Source organism: Scyliorhinus canicula, chromosome 7, assembly GCF_902713615.1.
Source record: "Scyliorhinus canicula chromosome 7, sScyCan1.1, whole genome shotgun sequence".
NCBI classification, from domain to species: Eukaryota; Metazoa; Chordata; class Chondrichthyes; order Carcharhiniformes; family Scyliorhinidae; genus Scyliorhinus; species Scyliorhinus canicula.
In genome coordinates this window covers 78,752,663-78,774,977 of record NC_052152.1, presented here as the reverse complement: position 1 = coordinate 78,774,977, position 22,315 = coordinate 78,752,663, and the positions used below count along the sequence as shown (strand labels likewise).

Below are 22,315 nucleotides of genomic sequence, written 5' to 3'. Positions count from 1 at the left end.
TAAATAACAGTTAACCATTCATTACTATTAGAAATAAAGATGGTGAATAATCAACTATATTTTATCTATACTATTTTATTGTTTGTTCAGTTCACAAAAGTTTGAATTATTATCTTGCAATTTTTCAGTTAAAGAGTGATCCTAGAAGAAAGCATTTACAAATTGAACACATACCCTGTTTATTTTCTCTGAAAGATACACGTGATAAAGCAGGTAGCTTAACCTCCTTCAGATACAAAAATATTCATATGCAAGTAATAAAGATTTTTTTTTCACATTCAACATTTTTTTTACCTAAAGCAAAAATTACACCAAAGGTATTTTAACTCTAGACAAAGTACACCTTGTGCTTTAACAAACCCAGGGCAATATGTGCTCATGTCATGTTTACAAGGACTCCTGTGAATATGCTGTGGCTTTATTTTTCCTCAAATTATGAAAAGTATCCAGTACTGAACTTGCCTACACTTCTCTTTTTTTTCTCTTTCCTTTTTCTGCAAAGTTAAGGCAAGTACAATCAGCATTGCAAAATCCACAACTCTATTGCTAACTGTGCAGCGTTCATATTTAATAAATGGTGTTTCTGGTTGTATAAAATTGAGTACAGAAAGTAAAAATGTGCAACACCTGCTACAAGTTGGGTAGCTTATGTGACAAGTATTTCATCAAGAGTAAGGTGTATTAATAAGAAGAATAAATTACTCAGGCTTCAGAGTAAATAATGTGTATCATCCTATACAGAATGTGAGATAAATTCAAAAGTCATCTTCACTTTTTCTTTCTATTACTCAACACCAAGTTTATGTATATGTATTAGCTGCAACCTATTGAACTTCTGGTAAAATGTTTGAAACTTAGTCTACGTGCTTTTTAGGTAGAAACAAGAGGCCATACCTTGGTTAATCAGTCTCCTATGCAATGCCACAGGGTTGTACCGAGACTGCAGTGGAAATATGAAAAAGGATGGGTGAATTTGGGTCAATTGTTCTTTGTTCAATCAAAGAGACCTAATGTTTAAAAAACTGTCAGGCCCCAGTAAATTTGATGAGATAGTAAATATTTTTGGTCAGATCACACCTAGCAATTTTATTTTTGTTAAGTTAAATAGTGTTAATGCTTGGTTCCAAGACCACGTATAAATTGAAGCAAAATAAACCCTATCCATTTTGTAAAGTTTTTTTCTGTTGCAATATGGAATATCATTTGTAACTGCAGTATTTAGCAGACATATGTTGAATCCTATTTCAATTCTATTTTAATACTACTTTGAATAGCTGTTCATTAACATCCAAGCACGTAGATACTTATGGACTTGATGGATTGAACAGTTTATGTTTGATTAATATTTGTATCTAGATTTAAAATATTGAACGGACAGCATGGGATGTACCATAAAATCTGGTGTATAGATTACATAGTCATGCAGATTTTTAATAGTCCACAACATTGAGGTTGTTACTTATGTTACCATTGCAATGCATGTGCTAATATTGAATCAGTTTCTGCTTTAGAGTGATATGGACTGACAATGGTAAGTGATTCGCAATATTTAATCCCATATGCACAAAGTCCAGTCACCATGGTTTGAACGGTACTGGCATTTTTAATACATCAGTAAATTGCTGGTTGTCTTGTTGCTCTTTACTAACATTAAAAATCTAAAGGCATTTTAGTGGACTATCGGGGATCTCTAAACTTTAAAAAATAATGGTTAAGACTGACCAAGAACTGGCTGCAAATATATTTCATGCCAAAACATTAGTAATGAAATTACCTCCTTTGATTAGTTTGATACCACTTGCCAAATCACAATCATTCTCAGATAGCCAGCTTTAAATTTGTGTCTTAGTGCAGTTTAGGTGTCAATTCAATGTTCAATTGACACAAACACAATATAGTTGATAGTTATATGGGACGTAACTCAACTTTTAATTCATGTTGAAGGAAAATCTTGAATGCTGCTTTTGGAACAATGTGTTCTATACACTGGATTTTACAATATTCTTTTTTATTTTAATTTGAAAAAAAGCAGTGCTTCTAAATCATCAAATCATGAAATTGAATCCATTTGGCATACCTGTTACAATACTTTTCTTTATTAATTTTCTTTAATGATTCAAGAACACATACTTAAACTAGAACTACCGAATACTTACTAATATGATATTGATGTTACTATTACAAACAATTAAAGATGGTAGAATGGAAAAAAATGTTAGAGTTAATATTACATTGATACTATAACAAAATAGGATAAACTTATTAATGTTCCAAGGTTAAATGTATTTTTCTCTATTCCTCTCAAAAATAAACTGTTCTCGAAATTCAACATTTTCTCCTTCAAATTTTCATAAAATCATAGAATGATGCAGCACAGAAGAAGGCATTTCGATTGATTATGCCTCTGCTGGCTCTGTGATAGGACTATCAAATTAGTGAACTCCCCAGATATTTCCCCAGAGCCTTGCGATATTTTTCAAGTTCATCCATTGACCTATTATTGAATCTGTTTTTCCACCACACTTTCAGGGATTGCGTTCCAGATCAACTTGCTGCAATTTTTTTTACATCATCTTACTTTTTGTGATTCTTTTGACAATTACCTTAAATCTGTGTCCTCTGCTTCTGCCACTGAAACTGCTTTTGCATAATTTACTCTGTCAAAATCCTTCAAGATTTTGAACAACTGTATCAAATCTCCTCTTAAATATCTCGAATGTAAGAACAACCACGCATTTTCTCTTTAATACAAATGCAAAATATTGCAGATGCTAGAAATCTGGAACAAAAAAACAGAAAATGCTGGAAATACTCAGGAGCATACTGTTTTTATCCTTGTTCCTGTAATTTCTCCATGTGCCTGAAGACTTGCATCCCGAGTACCATTCTAGTGACTCTCCTCTGCACCCCCTCTATGGCTTTGATATCCTTCCAAAGGTGTGGTGCCCCAGAATTAGTTAGAATATTGCAGATCTGGCCTATCCAGTTATAAAGCATAACCCCCTTGCTTTTGTCTCCTGTGGCTCTCTTAATAAAGCTAAGGGTCCTCATCTGTATTTTAATAGCCTTCTTAATTTATCCTGCCACCTTCAAAGATTGGCAACCTCATGTCCCCCTGTTTCTGCACCTACTTTAAAACTATACTATTCTGTTTATATTTACTCTCTTCCTTCTTTCTGTGAAGTTTCACCTGCCATGTATCTGCCCATTTCTCCAGTCTGCCTATGTCTACATGATGTCTGTAAATAGCTCCATTGTTTCCTGCTTTGTCAAATCTATTTCAGCTGTAAACTTTGAAATGACGTACCCCTAATACTGACCTCTGAGGAGCACTATCCCATAGCTCCCTCTAGTCTAAAAAACAATTGTTCACCATCACAATCTTCTATTCCTCAGCTAAGTTTGTATCAATGCTGTCACTGCCCCTTTAATTCCAAGAGCTTCATTTTTTTCTAACAAATCTATTATAAGGTGCTTTATCAAATGTCTTTTAAAAGTACATCTATACAACATCAACTGCATAACTCTCAACACCCATTCGTTATGCAACTTATTTTAACAAATCCATTCTGGTGTTCATCTACTAACCCATATATTTCAAAATACCGAGATATTTTGTCCCAGGTTAATGTCTTTAAATGTTTCCCAAGACCACGTTGGTCTGATTGGCTGAAAATTTGCAGCTTTATCCCTCTCTTCTTTTTTGAACAGGATTGTAACATCTGTAATCGTTCAATCCTCTGATACCAATCCCATATCTAAGGAGAATTGTAAAATTGTGACCAGAGCCTCCTCGATTTCCATGGTTATTTCCCTCAGCAATCAAAGATGCATCCCAACCAGTTTGGCTCACTTTTTTACTTTGAACCCTTGCAGCTTTTAAGTGCCTCCATTTGACCTAGTTTTAGCCTATCCAATTTCTCTACGGACTCCTCCTTTACTATGGCATGAGTAGCATCTTCTGCTTCTGTGTAGATAGATGCAAAATGCTTATTTAGTACATCACGCATACCCTCCGCTTTAATAAGAAAATTTCCCTTTTTGGTCCTTAATCGGTTCCATCTTTCCTCTTACTACTTCCAGTTTATCAAATAATTTTCCATTTATGTCACCCAATAATCTATTCTCATACCTTCATTGTCCATTTTATTTCCTTTTTTAGTTCTCGCTGTACTTTTTGAATTCATCATGGTTTTTTACTGAACTATGCACTTGACATTTTTTCTGTTTCTTTTTAACTGTTCTTGAGGTATCCAAGGAGCTACAGCTTTGGATAATCTTCCTTTCCCCCTGTGGAAATGCATCTAGTCTCTAACAGAACTAACACTTCTTTGATGTTCTCTCATTGCTCACGACTTGCCAATCTTTGATTCTGATCCATCTGGGCCTTTTCAACACACTGAAAATTAGCTCTCCTCTAGTTGAATATTTTCACACATTCTCATGTTCAGCAGGAAAGCCATTGATCTGGCACCTCATTAGCCAAAGGTTTGAGCCTCAGCGGAAGTCAGCACCTATATACTATCAACCAATGTGTGTGATGAGTTTTGTAAGTTGTTGCTCGGCATGCTGAGATTGTCTCAAACACCTCCGTCATCAACATGCAGAAACTTTGGGAACTGTGGAGGAAAGGCATTCTTTTGATCTTCAGAGGCTGCATGAATGTAAGGGGTATTAATGAAATAAAATAAAAATAGGAGTTGGGGAATAAAATACAATTGAAAACAATGCCGAATGCATGGCTTTATTTTTTAAATACATCAGCCTTTGTGGCAAGTTAGCTATGCTAAACAAATGTGTTTAAAATCCTAAAGTAGAACAAATAATGCTGTCTCTTTCACTTGTGGAACCTGTTGGATTGTACAATATATGTATTTTCATTTCTTTCTTCGAATAGGAAGCCTTTTGTTACAAAGATATCATGCCTTGCGGTCACCCTATGTCTGATTAACAACTTGGTGGCAGTGGAAGAATTATTAAGAGCTACTGATTGTCTATAATAAGGAAAACATGCTGCTTCAGTGAAAAAACATAGACTACCAGGTGTTTATAAGGAAAACATGCTGCTAGAGAAGACTACCATGCTTTTTGGTATTTAGGCTTGTAAAGACATAAAGAGAATGAAGTGATAGAATACATTTTTTTTGGACGAGAAAGGAATCTGAACATAACCTCTATAAAACAACTTAAATGATCTGACTCGATATCAGTGATTCAATGCTTTGGGCAGAGACATATCTAGAATGACCACTATGGGAAATGAATGAAGATGACAACAATATTTGAAAATAATAGTTTTAATTTTAAGATATGGACAGCAAGCCTGATGTTGTTCGTGGTCCCTGTATAACAAACTGTGATGTATATCATGAATTGAGGCAGTAAACGCCACTATTACATTGACCCACAAGTATATTAACAAAAAAAAAAGCTGATGGCAATAAAATATACAGATGTGCACAAATGTTGCAAAACCTTTCTTAAAAAGTATGCTGCCCTAATGCTTGGTGTGATCTGACTTTTGAAAACGACTGTTTTCAGTTGCAGTCAAAACACAAAATAAAACCTCAAGATTTTTTTCTTCTGAAATACCATTTATTGTTGTAGAGGTAGAAATGGCCCTAACCATTTTGAGACAAAGTACTTAAGCAAAAAAAAATCCTATTTAAAAAAAAAAAATAATTACTGTGGGAATTGTGCACTGATGTCAACATTAAGTTAAAAATCCCTCATTAGGTGCATTTTCCAGTGGAAAGTGCCACATCTGTTTGCACAATATTTTAATACATATGGAAGACTAATTTACCATTGTACAAGGGCATAATTTACTTTGGACACCTGAACAGTAATATGGGTCTTCTCTGTTAATCATAATTATGAACCTATTTTGTCAGCAGGTGTCTTTCTTTTTTACACTAGCCAAGATATATATCTGATAGTATGATAGGAATTTATTATTAATTAGGAAAAATATGATTATCTTGTGAGCATCAATGGTTTGAGCTAGGACTATATCTACTTCACCTCATAAACTTCTACTTCATAGTTTGTCATCAGCAATAATGATCAGGACACTCAGTGAATATCTGAATTTGAAGGGGCACCTCAGACTGACCTGATATAGTATTGAAGTGGAAACATCACCTATAATACACACTTTAAAGTTCAGTGTCTCTGATATATAATACCTACGACTTAATATGTAATGTAACAATGCACACGCCCTTAACAAATCACATTTCAGAAAACGGACTGTGGCTTTATATTATCTTTTATCTGGAATGGAAAGTGGAAAAAAATTCTCACACATTTATCACACAATCTTGCAAAAAGCATCCCAATAAAATATCAAAACCAAGCCATTTCCATCTACATTAATCATGAAAAAGTATGTATTTTTTTCTTTCTCTGTGTGACATGGATATACTTGCCAGTTCCTTTAAAAATTCTGAAATCAGTTCTAATAACATAGAACATAGAAAACAATCATAAATGTAGTAGTGACAGGCAAGAATAGAACAGGAAGACTCTGATGTTACAAACAAATTATTTATCTACAAGACCCTGTGTTTTCATATTTCTTTTTGTATAACAGCAGCAGTCAAGGCCATGGTCCCAGGCACCAGACTGTGTAACCTGAAGGGGATAAAACTACCCCACTAGTTGTTACCAAATGACACTGGACATGCTGGTCTCCCTCGGCAGAAGTGGTAGTACTGCACTGTTTGTGTGAACCTCATCTGGAGTTTGCTCCTTGTTTATTTTATTGTTGGGCCTCTGCCCATTAATAAGTGTCATGGGGATGTTGCAGTATGTGTGTTGATTACCCAATGAGGTAAAGGGCATGACGCCGCTAGTAGGAGGTACATCGTACTCGTAGCTCCGATAATAATGCTTGTGCCGCATCTGCGTGTGGTAGGTGTTGTGAAAGGTAGAGCGTAGGTCCGGATGGGCGGTGGCCAGAGCGGTGGAGGTTGCTGCCGCCATGGAGATGGCAGACACTGTCTGCAGTTCCCCAAATGGGCCCTGCTCGCTAGCATCCAAAACCTGCTCATTAGAAATCGGCTCTATCCTCTTAAAGGGCATCTCATACTGTAAACGTTTCCAAAATTTGGAATCCAGTTTGTTGCATTTAGGTCCATTCCACTTGATAACTGTAAGAAGCTTGATCGTGTGTTTGAGGGCCTCAATCTCCTGATAGTTTATAATTCCACGAAGTTCACTGCATTCGATAAGTATCACTTTTATTTCACCCGTGACTAACATGTTGCGCAGCCTGGTTTCCAGTTCAAAGATACTCCAGCCTCGCCTTATGACATAGTTCGGGGTCAGTACGATAATTAGTCTCTTACTTTGATCAATGCATCGTGCCACATCTTCAACATATGCTGCAAGTAAATCAGGAAAGCTCCTGTTACAAGTCGTAGGAACCGTGTCTCATATAAATTGGCATACATTATGACGACATGCATGACACTATACCTATGACTGCAATTTAACGGAGAGTGATTTCCTCCAATCATTGTGCTCAACAGTCTTGCAAGCAAAATGAGGGAAGATTTCCTCTGTTTGTTATCAGTTTAACATTTATATTGTTCAAAAAGGATGCATTTATATACAAATTACTAGACAGAGGAATTATCCATCATCTTTGCAGGTTTTGATTTCGAAGAATTGAATGGAAATATCTCCAGACCAAAGTGGAGATGGGATGCAGACCAATATATCATCATGAGGCTAATGTTCACCCTATTGCAAGATTTTTGATTGTGTGACTCCTTCCATACTCCTGTTGCTGAATCAATATTTCATTGTTTTAAATATGCACCCATGCTTTGATTAAATGAAACAAAGTACAGTAGTTTTCAGGTTGGTCAGCAATGAAATACATACACATATTGATGAACATTACTGGAGTTAACAAACATCAACCTGACAATTTCTCACAATTAATGGAAGATTATTTTGAAATTCAATTTTGCCAGAGAAACACAGGATGAGGGTAGATTTTCATTTCCACTGTCATGTGGAAAACTGGCAGGAATGGAATGGCTGCTCCTTTCCACTGAATTCAGTGGTAGATAGAGAAATTGGGCACAATCTTTCGTAGAATCCCTAAAATGCAGAAGGAGGCCATTCGGCACATCTAGTCTGCACCGGCCCTTACAAAGAGCACTGTGGCCCATGCCTCCACCCTATTCTCATAACCCAGTAACCCTACCTAACCTTTTGGACACAAAGGGGCAATTGAGCATAGCCAATCAGCCTAATCTGCACATTTTTTGGACTGGCTGATCCACTCCCACCAATTTTCTGCCAGATGAAATTAAAAATCTATCCTCATTACAATTAGCATTTTGCTAACCATTAATGTACTTCAGCATTTTATTTTGTCAAATTTACTTTTGAAAAAAATCACAAGACTATTCAATGTATCAAATCCACTCTATTCAGAAAGTTTGTATGATTATTCTATCGTGGATGTCTGCCACCTCTTGATTCCCTAATATAGGGAGCACTAAGGTCCTGCCTTTACCTGAAAAAATGTCAAGCAGTGTTAATAATATTTATTTTAACTTGGAGCAACCAGTAAGGGTAGGGGCAGGAGGAGGACATGGTAAATTCCCCCCCCCCCCCCCCCCTCCACCCCACCCCCTTTTCTGGCTCAGCAAATGAGGCTCAGGCTAATTTATCTTCCAGGCTTCATTTAAATAGGCCAGGCCTGACTCCTGCCTAAATCAATGATGGGAGATTAATGTTGAGAGGTGAGTAGGAAAAAGGCAGGCATGGCAGGAAATGCAGATGAGGACCCATTAGTATGGTTTCCAGCAGGGTAGATGAAAAGGAGCAGAGTCCTAAGTGGGTGATAGTGAGAAACCTGGTGGAGGGCAGGCACAACCATAATAAGGATTACCTGGATGCCAAGAAACATTTAATATACAAGATATATTTTCAGATCCTTTTGATTCTCAGCCTAGGAAGCCTTTGGCTCAGCGCCAGATGTTCGTTCCTGCTGGTTAAAATGTATTTAAAATCTGACCAGCATTATGAAAGCCCAACTTTTCAATTACAATGGTTCCCTCCTCTGTCTCGAGCGAATACCTCACACACTGCTTGAAATGCACTTACTAAAATGGAGAAGCGCCTGTGTGCAATGTGGGTTTGGTGAGTGTTATGCTGCCGTGTGTAAGTTGTGGCTGAATGGCAGCACTCATGCCCCTGAGTTGGAAGTTTGGGGTTCAAGCACCACTCCAGAGACTTGAGCAAATAATTCAGGTGGACACATCAGTGGAGCACTGATGGGGAGCCCATCTCTCAGATAAGACTATCCTTTCAGGCAGTCTGAAAAGCTTTTACGATACAATTCAAGGATGACAACTTACATTTTTAACGTCCCTTTAACATAGTAAACATTCACAGACATATTAGCAAACAAATTATGGCACTAAGCCAGACAAGGAGACATTGGGCGAAATTCTCCCCTACCCGGTGGGGCGGGGGGTCCCGGCATAGTGGAGTGGCGCCAACCAGCCCGGCGTCGGGCCTCCCGCACCTTTAGGGGCTAGGCCCACGCCGGAGTGGCTCCCGCTCCGCCGACTGGCGCCATAGGCCTTTGGCGCTATGCCGACCGGCATCGGGGCTGGCCAAAAGGCCTTCGCCGGTTGGCGTAAGTCCGCGCATGCGCCGGGGCGTCAGTGGCTGCTGACGTCACCACCGGTGCATGCGCGGTGGAGGGGTTCTCTTCCGCCTCCGTCATGGTGGAGGCCGTGGCGGCGGCTGAAGAAAAAGAGTGCCCCCACGGCACTGGCCTGCCCGCCGATCGGTGGCCCCCCCCCCAGGACTCCGGGGGCCCGCTCGCGCCGCCAATCCCGCAGGCACAGAGGTGGTTTACACCACGTCGGCGGGAGAGGCCTGACAGCGGTGGGACTTCGGCCCATCGCGGGCCGGAGAATCGCCGCGGGGGGCACCCCGATCGGCGGAGTGCGATTCCCGTTCCCGCCAATTCCCGGGTGGCGGAGAATTCCGGCCATGGCAGAGGCGGGATTTACGCCGGCCCCGGACGATTCCCCGACCCTGCGGGGGGTCAGGGAATTCCGCCCATTAAGTCAGATAACCAAAAGCTTGGTCAATGTGGCAGGTTTTAAAGAAGGAGATGAGTATTTTTATGAATGCCTTGGTCAATATTTCTCTTCTACAGCTCTGTCTGCTGAAGTCAGTGAATGGCTTGCAGCATCCATCCCAGTGGGACACACAATACCATGCCGTGGCCAGAAAATCCCAGCCAATCAGAGAAGAATTCAAGCATGAGAGAAAACCAGCAATATGTATTAAATCAGACAGTAAAAGGTTGTACAAGTATATCAAAAGGAAAAGAGTAACAAAAATGAATGTTGGTCTCTTAGTGGGTGAGACTGGGTAATTATTATTAGGAAATGGCAGAGGCTTTGAACAAGTATTTTGTATCGGCCTTCACAATAGGATGCACAAAATATATCACAATAATAGTAGAAATGGAGACATAAGTCAGATGACAAAGCAGGGGGCAAAAGGGAAGGGGGTACTGAGAACATCCCTGATTACCAGAGAAAAAGCATGAGGCAAACTAATAAGACTAAAAGTTGACAACTCTCCTGAACTTCATGGCTTGCTTTAAAAGAAAAGGCCACAGAGACAGCGGATACATTGGTTGTAATCTTCCAAAATTACCAGATTCTTGAAAAACTGAAAATGCAACACCACTATTCAAGAAAGGAGGGAGACAGACAGCAGGGAACTATCGGCAAGTAAGTTAAAATCGGTCATTGGGAAAATGCTGGAATTCATTATTAAAGAGGTAATAGCAGCACATTTAGAAAATCATTATACAATCTGGCAGAGCCAACATGGTTTTATGAGACTGAAATCATTGTCAACAAATTTATTAAGAGTTCTTTCAGGATGCAAGGAGCAGGGTGGGATAAAGGCAAACCAATAGATGTAGTGCATTTGGATTTTCAAAAGGCATGTTATAATGTGCCATATAAAAGGTAAGATCTCATGTTGTTGGTGAAATATGAGCACAGAGGATTGGCCAATTGGAAAAAAGAGTCAAGATAAATAGGTCATTATCAGGTTGGCAAACTAACTAGTGCTGCAGCGATCTGGGCTGGGGCCTCCAGTGTTTATAATCTAAATTAAGGCTTGGATGAAGGAACCAACTATATTGTGGCCAAACTTGCTGATGAAACTAAGCTAGGTAGGAAAGCAAGTTGTACCGAGGATCCAAACAGCCTGCAAAGGGATATTGGTATTAGGATATAATTAACAGACAACAATTTGGCAAATGGAGTATGATTTGGAGGAAAATGTAACTGGTCTGTTGAGTAAATTTGCAGACGACACAAAGGTTGGTGGAATTGTGGATTGCGATGAGGACTGTCAGAGGATACAGCAGGATTTAGATCATCTGGAGACTTGGGCGGAGAAATGGCAGATGGAGTTTAATCCGGACAAATGTGAGGTAATGCATTTTGGAAGGTCTAATACAGGTAGGGAATATACAGTGAATGGTAGAACCCTCAAGAGTATTGACAGTCAAAGAAATCTAGGTGTACAGGTCCACAGGTCACTGAAAGGGGCAACACTGGTGGAGAAGGTAGTCAAGAAGGAATGCTTGCCTTCATTGGCCGGGGCATTGAGTACGAAAATTGGCAAGTCATGCTGCAGCTGTATAGAACCTTAGTTAGGCCACACTTGGAGTATAGTGTTAAATTCTGGGAGCCACACTACCAGAAGGATGTGGAGGCTTTAGAGAGGGTACAGAGAGATTTACCAGGATGTTGCCTGGTATGGAGGGCATTAGCTATGAGGAGAGGTTGAATAAACTTGGTTTGTTCTCACTGGAACAACAGAGGTTGAGGGGCAACCTTATAGAGGTCTACAAAATTATGAGGGGCATAAACAGGGTGGATAGTCAGAGACTTTTTCCTCAGGTTGAGGGGTCAATTACTGGGGGGCATAGGTTTAAGGTGCAACGGGCAAGTTTTAGAGGAGATGTATGAAGCAGGATTTTTTACACAGAGGGTAGTGGGTGCCTGGAACTCACTGCCGGAGGAGGTGGTGGAAGCAGGGATGATAGTGACATTTAAGGGGCATCTTGACAAATACATGAATAAGATGGGAATAGAGGAATACGGACCCCGGAAGTGTAGAAGATTTTAGTTTAGATGGGCAGCATGGTCGGCGCAGGCTTGGAGGGCCGAAGGGCCTGTTCCTGTGCTGTACTTTTCTTTGTTCTTTGTATGTGAAAAATGTGAGGTTGTCCACTTTGGCAAGAAGTTGCAGAATAGAGGGTACATGAATCACAAAATGTTAGCAGTCAGATACAGTAAATAGTTACTGTATAATAGTTACTGGATAATTGGGGCTCATTCTGGGGTAGGTGGGACCTCTACAAACAGGATGGTCTTCACCTGAACCAGAGGGGTACCAATATCCTGGGGGGGGAGATTTGCTAGTGCTCTTCGGGGGGGTTTAAACTAATTCAGCAGGGGGATGGGAACCTAAATTGTCGTCTCAGTGTACAGGATGTTGAGAGTAGTGAGGTCAGGGATAGGGTTAAAAGTTTGAAAGAGGGCACTGGCAAGCAAGACGCTGGTTTGAAGTGTGTCTACTTCAACGCCAGGAGCATCCGGAATAAGGTGGGTGAGCTTGCAGCATAGGTTGGTACCTGGGATCTCGATGTTGTGGCGATTTCGGAGACATGGGTAGAGCAGGGACAGGAATGGTTGTTGCAGGTTCCAGGATTTAGATGTTTCTGTAAGAACAGAGAAGATGGTAAAAGATGAGGGGGTGTGGCATTGTTAATCAAGGAAAGTATTACGGCGGTAGAAAGGACTTTTGAGGACTCGTCTACTGAGATAGTATGGGCCGAGGTTAGGAACGGGAGGGGAGAGGTCACCCTGTTGGGAGTTGTCTATAGACCTCCGAATAGTTCCAGAGATGTAGAGGAAAGGATTGCAAAGATGATTCTCGACAGGAGCGAGAGTAACAGGGTAGTTGTTATGGGGGACTTTAACTTTCCAAATATTGCCTGGAAATACTATAGTTCGAGTACTATAGATGGGTCAGTTTTTGTGCAGTGTGTGCAGGAGGGTTTTCTGACACAGTATGTAGACAGGCCAACAAGGGGCGAGGCCACATTGGATTTGGTACTGGGTAATGAACCCGGCCAGGTGTTAGATTTATATGTAGGTGAGCACTTTGGTGATAGTGATCACAATTCGGTTATGTTTACTTTAGCAATGGGCAGGGATACGTATATACCGCAAGGCAAGAATTATAGCTGGGGGAAAGGCAATTATGATGCTATTCGGCAAGATTTAGGATGTATAGGATGGGGAAGTAAACGGCAGGGGATGGGTACAATCGAAATGTGGAGCTTTTTCAAGGAACAGCTACTGCGTGTCCTTGATAAGTATGTACCTGTCAGGCAGGGAGGAAGTTGTCGAGCAAGGGAACCGTGGTTTACTAAGGAAGTTGAAGCACTTGTCAAGAGGAAGAAGAAGGCTTATGTTAGGATGAGACATGAAGGCTCAGTTAGGGCACTTGAGAGTTACAAGTTAGCCAGGAAGGACCTAAAGGGAGAGTTAAGAAGAGCGAGGAGAGGACACGAAAAGTCATTCGCGGATAGGATCAAGGAAAATCCTAAGGCTTTCTATAGGTATATCAGGAACAAAAGAATGACTAGAGTAAGATTAGGGCCAATCAAGGATAGTAGTGGAAAGTTGTGTGTGGAATCAGAGGAGATAGGGGAAGCGTTAAATGGATATTTTTCATCAGTGTTTACACTGGAGAAAGACAATGTTGTCGAGGAGAATACTCAGGTTCAGGCGACCAGGCGAGATGGAATTGAGGTTCACAAGGAGGAGGTGTTAGCAATTTTGGAAAGTGTAAAAATAGATAAGTCCCCTGGGCCAGATGGGATTTATCCTAGGATTCTCTGGGAAGCCAGGGAGGAGATTGCAGAGCCTTTGTCCTTGATCTTTATGTCGTCTTTGTCGACAGGAATAGTGCCGGAAGACTGGAGGATAGCAAATGTTGTCCCCTTGTTCAAGAAGGGGAGTAGAGACAACCCTGGTAATTATAGACCTGTGAGCCTTACTTCGGTTGTGGGTAAAATGTTGGAAAAGGTTATAAGAGATAGGGTTTATAATCATCTTGAAAAGAACAAGTTGATTAGCGATAGTCAACACGGTTTTGTGAAGGGTAGGTCATGCCTCACAAACCTTATTGAGTTTTTTTAGAAGGTGACAAAACAGGTGGATGAGGGTAAAGCGGTTGATGTGGTGTATATGGATTTCAGTAAGGCATTTGATAAGGTTCCCCACGGTAGGCTATTGTAGAAAATACGGAAGTATGGGATTGTAGGTGATTTAGCGGTCTGAATCAGTAATTGGCTAGCTGAAAGATGACAGAGGGTGGTGGTTGATGGGAAATGTTCATCCTGGAGTTCAATTACTAGTGGTGTACCGCAAGGATCTGTTTTGGGGCCACTGCTGTTTGTCATTTTTATAAATGACCTGGAAGAGGGTGTAGAAGGATGGGTTAATAAATTTTCAGATGACACAAAGGTCGGTGGAGTTGTGGATAGTGCTGAAGGATGTTATAGGATACAGAGGGACATAGATAAGCTGCAGAGCTGGGCTGCGAGGTGGCAGATGGAGTTTAATGCGGGAAAGTGTGAGGTGGTTCACTTTGGAAGGAGTAACAGGAATGCAGAGTACTGGGCTAATGGCAAAATTCTTGGTAGTGTAGATGAACAGAGAGATCTCGGCATCCAGGTACATAAATCCCTGAAAGTTGCCACCCAGGTTAATAGGGCTGTTAAGAAGGCATATGGTGTGCTAGCCTTTATCAGTAGGGGGATTGAGTTTCGGAGCCACAAGGTCATGCTGCAGCTGTACATAACTCTGGTGTGGCCGCTCCTGGAGTACTGCGTGCAGTTCTGGTCACCACATTATAGGAAGGATGTGGAAGCTTTGGAAAGGGTTCAGAGGAGATTTACTAGGATGTTGCCTGGTATGGAGGGAAGGTCTTACGAGGAAAGGCTCAGGGACTTGAGGTTGTTTTCGTTAGAGAGGAGAAGGCTGAGAGGTGACTTAATAGAGACATATAAGATAGTCAGAGGGTTATAGATAGGGTGGACAGTGAGAGTCTCTTTCCTCGGATGGTGATGACCAACACGAGGGGACATAGCTTTAAATTGAGGGGTAGTAGATATAGGACAGATGTCAGAGGCAGTTTCTTTACTCAGAGAGTAGTAGAGATGTGGAACGCCCTGCCTGCAACAGTAGTAGACTCGCCAACTTTAAGGGCATTTAAGTGGTCGCTGGATAGACATATGGATGAAAATGGAATAGTGTATGTCAGATAGGCTTCAGATGGTTTCACAGGTCGGCGCAATATCGAGGGCCGAAGGGCCCGTACTGCGCTGTAATGTTCTATGTTCTATTAAATGGAACATTTGCCTTTATTGGAAGGGGGATAGAGTATAAAAGCAGGGAAGCCTGGCTATTGAGCATTGCTAAGGCCACACATGGGGGTTTGGTCTCTTTATATAAGGAGAGAGATAGATGCATTGGAAGCAGTTCAGAAAAGGTTCATCAGGCTGATTCCTGGGGCGAAGGATTTCTCTTCTGAGGAACGTTTGAACGGGTTGGGTCTATTATCATGGGAATTAGAAGAATGAGATGTTATTTTATTCAAACATGAAAGATTCTGAGGGGTTTGATGGGTAGCTGCCGAGAGGGTGTTTTCTCTCATGGGGGAATCTAAACTACGGGATATACTTTAGAAACAAGTGGTGCCCCATTTAAGATGTAGAGGTGGAGGAATTTCTTCTTTCAGAGGGTTGTTAGTCTTTGGAATTGTCTTCCACAGTGGAATCCTGGTCATTAAATATATTTGAGACTGCGTCAGACACTTTTTCAATCACTAAGGAAGTCAAAGGTTATGGTGGACAGGCAGGAAAGTGGAGTTAAGACCACATTTGGATCATTCATGACCATATTGAATGGTAGAGCAACCTAAATGGATGGGAATGGCCTATTCCTGCTCCTATTTCTTCTGATTCTTACCTTTACTTTTTGCCAACAAGACTCTTCTTTTATAATACATCTCCCCTGTCATGATCTCCACACACTGAGGTCTGTCCCTAATGCAAAGAGCTGGCAACAATCCACCACTGGGGCTTCCAGCGACAGTATTGTTAAAAGAATCACTGAAAAATATGCCAGAGTGGAGAAAATCTCTCTTTGATTTACTCTTCACCTTGTGTTAAGAAATTCTTGCCCTCTATTTAGCAGCACCTTGAAAGTTGGGCTTGAAGATACTGAAGGCAATTAGTTTAATTTTTGGAAAGAAAAAGACATTTAGCTGAGAAAGAAAGGCAAGGAGTTGGAACTGAAATGGGCACCAATTAAAATGATACAGTAAACTCCCTGTAATTCATTTTGAATGTGCTTTTTTTAAAGCATTCATGCTGAAACTAGCTCTGGTGGAATATAAATACATCAAGTCGTAAGTCACCACTGCATCACCAGATGCGCAGTCAGAACAGTTTATGACTAGCAGTTTGAACAGGCAATCTGGAGAAAGATTCACATTAATGGATTGAATACTGGTGCATGTACCCACATAGGAGGATGCTCACCCTCTCAACGCACTATGACTATGACTAGGAGTATGACTTGCTGCTCCAAGAAAGACAACCACAGCCTAGGTTAGCTGAGCATACCTATTTAGTTAACCCTTTAACTTCCAGAATAATAGGCCCAGAATGGAACAGCAATTGATCACCAACGGACTCTTCAGTCATGGAGTCCTTCATTCAGCAGAAAATAAACCTCCGCTTGCCCTTAGCTGGGCCTAGCAGAGATGCAACTGCTGCATTCCCAGTGTAGCCCAGGAACACAAAGCTGCCGGCACAAAATAATGGAGATGGATAGAATAAGTGCTCACACACTTGACCTGCAAATTCCTGGAGGTTTGTAAATCAGTTGGAAGTCCAGTGGACCTACATGAATGTAGGACATTTACAAGAAAAGAAATAGGGAAAGGGCACATCAGAAAGGAGGGGAAAATCAGGAGAAAAAGGGAGAGTCTGTTAATGATATAGAGGCATTGAGGCTAGGGCACCATAAGTCTGCCTAATGGGTGTGTCTATGGCAATATATAGGGTGGGATTCTCTGTCCGTTCATGGCAGTGGGATTCTCCAGCCCTGCTGCAATGAATGTTAGATTTGGCTGAGCGTCAAACTCTCCACCCTATTAGCAGCAGTAGCTGGGTGAACTCACAACGAGAGTCTCAGCCATAGCATAGTACCATATGGAACATAGAAAACAGTATTTCATGAAATGTAATATAGTACTATATGAAATAAGGTCAGTTTTTAATGTTCAAACTAGCAAGGAACCACACTTTCACATTGCATTCTTAGATATTTGGAATTCCTCGAGCATAAATAAAATTTTGGAATCATTAATAGGAATAGATTATAACTCTTCAAGTCTTCAGGATGTTTTGCACAATACTTTTGCCTCTCTTATCATCAGATCTCATGTTATAGCAGCTTACATCCTCCAATATCTCTCCTACCCAATTGTTTGCGATCTATTTCAGTCTTTGTGCTCCTCTACTTTCATCTGTTCCATCTCTGCAAATGCTCGTTCCTTTCTCTTTCCCAATTCTGTATCATCTCTTCTTATCCTCATGTTTCCCTAAACTCTTCTATCGTCTGTTAATCCTCATGCATTTCTGTTCATTAATCGCATGTCATCTCTGCTAAATGCTGTGCTTCCCTGTTCAACAGAGCCATCCCTGATCCTCATGCACATTTGATCTTCATCCAAATGCTATCTGTATTCATTCTCGAACTCTCTATTTTTTCAAGTTGTTTCATCTCTGAAAAACATTCTTTTTTAAAAAAAATTTAGAGTACCCAATTCATTTTTTCTAATTAAGGGGAAATTTAATGTGGCCAATCCACCTACCCTGCATATCTTTGGGTTATGGGGATGAAACCCATGCAAACACGGGGAGAATATGCAAAATCCACATGGACAGTGATCCAGAGCCGGGATTGAACATGGGACCTCGGCGCCATGAGGCAGCAATGTTAACCACTGCGCCACCATGCTGCCCTCTGAAAAACATTCTTACACTGCTGTGCCTCGTTCACACTATACAACTAAATCTTCCTGTTCTGGGGCGAAATTCTCCGACCCCCAGCAGGGTCGGAGAATCGCCTGGGGCCGCCGAAAATCCGCCCCCCCGCCGTGGCAGAGATTATCGGCCACCCGGGAAGTGGCGTCGGCGGGAATCTCGCCACTCCGATCGGCGAGGCCCCTGCGGCGATTCTCCGGCCCAGATGGGCCGAAGTCCCGCCGCTGGGAGGCCTCTCCCGCCGCTGAGGTTTGAACCACCTCTGGTGGCGGCGGGATTGGCGGCGTGACCGGGCCCCCGGGGTCCTGGGGGGGTGGGGGGCGATCGGACCCCGGGGGGTGCCCCCACGGTGGCCAGGCCCGCGATCGGGGCCCCCCGCTCAGACTCCAGGCCAATGCCCTGGGTCCACTCTTTCCCTTCCGCGCCGCCGCAGCCTCCGACATGGCGGAAGTGGAAGAGAAACCCACATCGCGCATGCGCCGGTGGTGACGTCAGCGGCAGCTGGCCGCTGACGTCACCGCCAGCGCATGCGCCGACCGGTGAAAGCCTTTCGGGCAGCCCCACTGCCGGGGGCGCCGGATTTTTGTGCCAGTCTTCTGGTGCCAACCGCTCCGGCGCGGGGCTAGCCCCCAAAGGTGCGGAGAATTCCCCACCTTTGGGGAGGCCCGACCCCGGAGTGGTTGGCGCCACTCCCCTACGCTGGGACCCCCCGTCACGCCGGGTAGAGGAGAATCCCGCCCCTGATTATTTATGTTTCCTATGCATCAATCCTGTAACTCTTGGCGCCTCATTTAGCTCTGTTCTGTGAGATCCTGGAGCCTTAATTTTCTCCATCTGATGACAATTGTGCTTCACCTATGTCTGCTGTTTAGTGTTGAACTAGACCTTTCTGTAATTCCTGTTTGCCCAGAGCCTGCTGTCTCTATGCATTGGACCCACAGTGCAGTTTCTCTTAGCTCTTTGATGTGCATATTTGGCCTTGAGAACTTGTGCTAATTCTCCTTATTGTTTATTCTCAACAACTATTTACATTCTCAATCAGGACATCTTACTGTTGAGCACGAACATCTCCAACCATATGCTTCTTGTGTTATATTCTTCCTATGTCTAGCAGCACCTCAGATTCCAGCGCTGGATTATTTTGTTTCTCTGACAACATCTTGCAGGATGATAATCAGTGATGAGATCAAGGCAAGCAATAGGTCTGGTTTGAGTTCCAGAATCGGAAATTTGTGCTCTCTCCAAAACAGTATATAAAACAAGATATGATCTGCTAAAGCAACAATTAGATGGTAAAGTGGAGAGAGTTACACGGATCAGCCTTCAGGGCTCTTGCCCCTGACTTTTGTTTTATTCCTCTGATATTTTAAGGCACAGATTTGGTGACGCCGGGATCTTGGAACAGAGACACGTTGGATGAGAGCCCCAGTCTTAGATAGGGCTGTGGCACTAAGGAATGGATTTTCAACCAGCCTCTGGAGTTGCAACTGGAAATCCAGCAGTTTCTGTAACGAATTGCTGATCTTCTCCACCAGTTTAAAAACCAAAGGACCAGATGAAAATCTAGACCCCCCCCCCCCAATCAACCACTACCTCAACAACACTCAGATTCTCAGACCTGAATTTTCCAACCCCTCACGCTGGCAGGATCCTGCAGTTGCGCCAGTGTGGCTTGCTGGCCCCTCTGTGGGGGAACCTGTCATGCTTGCGGGAGGGGGGTCTGAATAATACCACCATCAGATTCACGATCCTCTCCAGCAAGGGGTTGTCCTGGATGGTAAACCCTCAACCTTGTAATCAGCAAGAAATGATGTTGGCTCAGCATTAAATTTTTTTGAAATATAAATTTCGAGTACCCAATTATTTTTTTCCAATTAAGAGGCAATTTAGCGTGGCCAATCCACCTAATCTGCACATCTTTGGGTTGTGGGGGTGAAACCCACGCAGACATGGGAAGAATGTGCAAACTCCACACAGACAGTGACCCAGGGCCGGGATTCAAATCCGGGTCCTCAGTGCCGTAGTCCCAGTGCAAAGCACTGTGCCACATGCCACCCGGCTCAGCATTACTGATGTTATGATAACATTTAAGGTCTTGTGGTTCCAAACAAAGATTGATAAATGTTTAGGTACAACAGGACATGGGGACAGTGCAGGAAGGTGAAGCTGAGGTAGAAGATCATCTATGATCTTACTGAATGGCGGGGCAGGCTGACTCCAATTCATATTTCTTATGTTCTAATGTAAATAAGGTTTTCCAAAAGCTTGATGTACAAAATAATGGTGACCCTTGTGGTTTGGGATTGACAGATACAAGTGCTTCCAGTGAATTTGTAAAATTCATTCTAATTTTAAAAAGAGGTGTTAACTCTTATTTTAAAGTGGGTTAATACTTCTGTCAAAATAATGGCGTAATTAATTTAATTTAAACATGTGAGGCAATCATCTGCGACTTTCCCACAGCATGGGTGGCTTGGCATATATACGGAATTTTAAAAAACAATGGTCGCATTAGTTGAGCAAATTAATAGCATCTTCAGTCTATGGGCGCGATTCTCCGCTGCCCATGACGGGTCGGAGAATAGCGGGAGGGCCTTCCCGACATTTTTCACGATACTCGTGCACTCTATGTTGCTCCGCCGCCCCGCAGGATGAGGGGCATGATGAGGGGCTGAGGGGCATGACGGCCCGCGCATGCGCGGGTTTGACGCATATGCGTGATGACGACATCTGCGCATGTGCGGCTGACGTCATCATGCGCGTCAGCCGCCGTGACGCTTGGCGCGCGGGCTTAGCGACGGTCGCTAAGCCCGCGATGCCGTTCTTCACGGGGCCGCGCTGCTAGCCCCGACCGGGGGGGGAGAATCAGGTCCCGGGAGGGGGCGCGGAGGCTGGCGTGAAACACGGCCAGTTTCACAGCAGCCTTTACGACTCTCCGCATTTGCGGAGAATCGCACCCCATGTTGTTTTAAAAATGGCAACCACACAGTTATAAAGGGTCTTCACAGTGGAGAATTTGTGATAACACACCGGGGAACCATATTAAGGTTCACATCTGTCCAACACATGTAACAAATTATAGAATTCCGTCAAAGTCATCATGGGTTTCCTGAACTTAGCATGTTAGATCATACAGCAGCAATATAATAGTGGGGATATTTCAGATTCAGGGATCTATGAAAAAACAATGGAATGAGTATCACACGCTTCATTTTCTGTTATGTGTGTGAAAAGATGATTTCAAAATGAATATGTCTGCACCTAAATTGACAAATTTATAACCTTATGCTCTCGAGTTTTTTTTATTCATTGGGCTGAATTTTACACAGAGGTGTACTGCTTGCCTTTCCCCGCCCCACCACCACCCTAGACCAAAGGTTGGCTGGTTCAAAAAGACCAACCTGCAGCGATAACATACTTGCCGATGGCTGAAACAAGCGACGATTCAGACTTGCACTCCTTAGTGGAAAATAAATCTCGCCCTCAAGGGCCAGCAGGCAATCTGATTGGCAGCTCTTGCAGTCCCAGCAATGCCATAACGTAATTGTGGGTGCAAGCAGTCGCACACAATTGGATTGGAGATGGACACCGGGCTCAGATAAGCGGAGGGGGGGGGGGTGTTTGGAGGCCAGGTGAAAAGGCATAAAGTGGGGGGTAACTTTATTTGGAGGCAGGGGTGCTCCCAATGTGTACTGGCCACCTCACAAAGGACATGTCCCTTCCTTCCTGCCTTTTTCACAACATTTGTTTGAACAAAAAGACCTTCTCACTCTAGATTACCATCAACTGCCCAGCATATTATGACAGTTGAGATGAATTGATGGCCTGAAGTAGGAGATTAGGCTGAGACAGTTGGAGGCTTGATCACTGGTGGTGGAGAAGTAGCAGATGGACAGGACACCATGACATGACACTGGGCAAGAAGAGTTTGGAGAGTTTAGCTTGGGATCAGGTACATAAAACCTTCTAATGGAGGATGAGGATTTTGAACTTGATGCACTGGGAAACAGGGATAATGGTAATCTATGAGTGGGCTTTGGCGTGATACCAGGTTGTGGTTGCCATAGAAGCATTGGACTTTGTACAGCAAAAAGCCATTCAGCCCTTGGA

At 42.5% G+C, this 22,315-nt stretch overlaps 1 protein-coding gene across 4 annotated transcripts in view; it reads right to left on the bottom strand.

The window, feature by feature from the left end:
- Positions 1-59: 59 nt before the first annotated feature.
- Positions 60-22,315, bottom strand: part of LOC119969061 (interleukin-1 receptor accessory protein-like 1) — a 1,781,127-nt gene continuing 1,758,871 nt past the window's right edge. For all 4 annotated transcript variants that reach the window (XM_038802244.1, XM_038802246.1, XM_038802245.1 and 1 more), the window contains one exon: positions 60-7,388. In XM_038802244.1, coding sequence (XP_038658172.1) covers positions 6,667-7,388 — 722 coding nt within the window. In that variant the 3' untranslated portion in view covers positions 60-6,666. The remainder of the gene's footprint in view (positions 7,389-22,315) is intronic.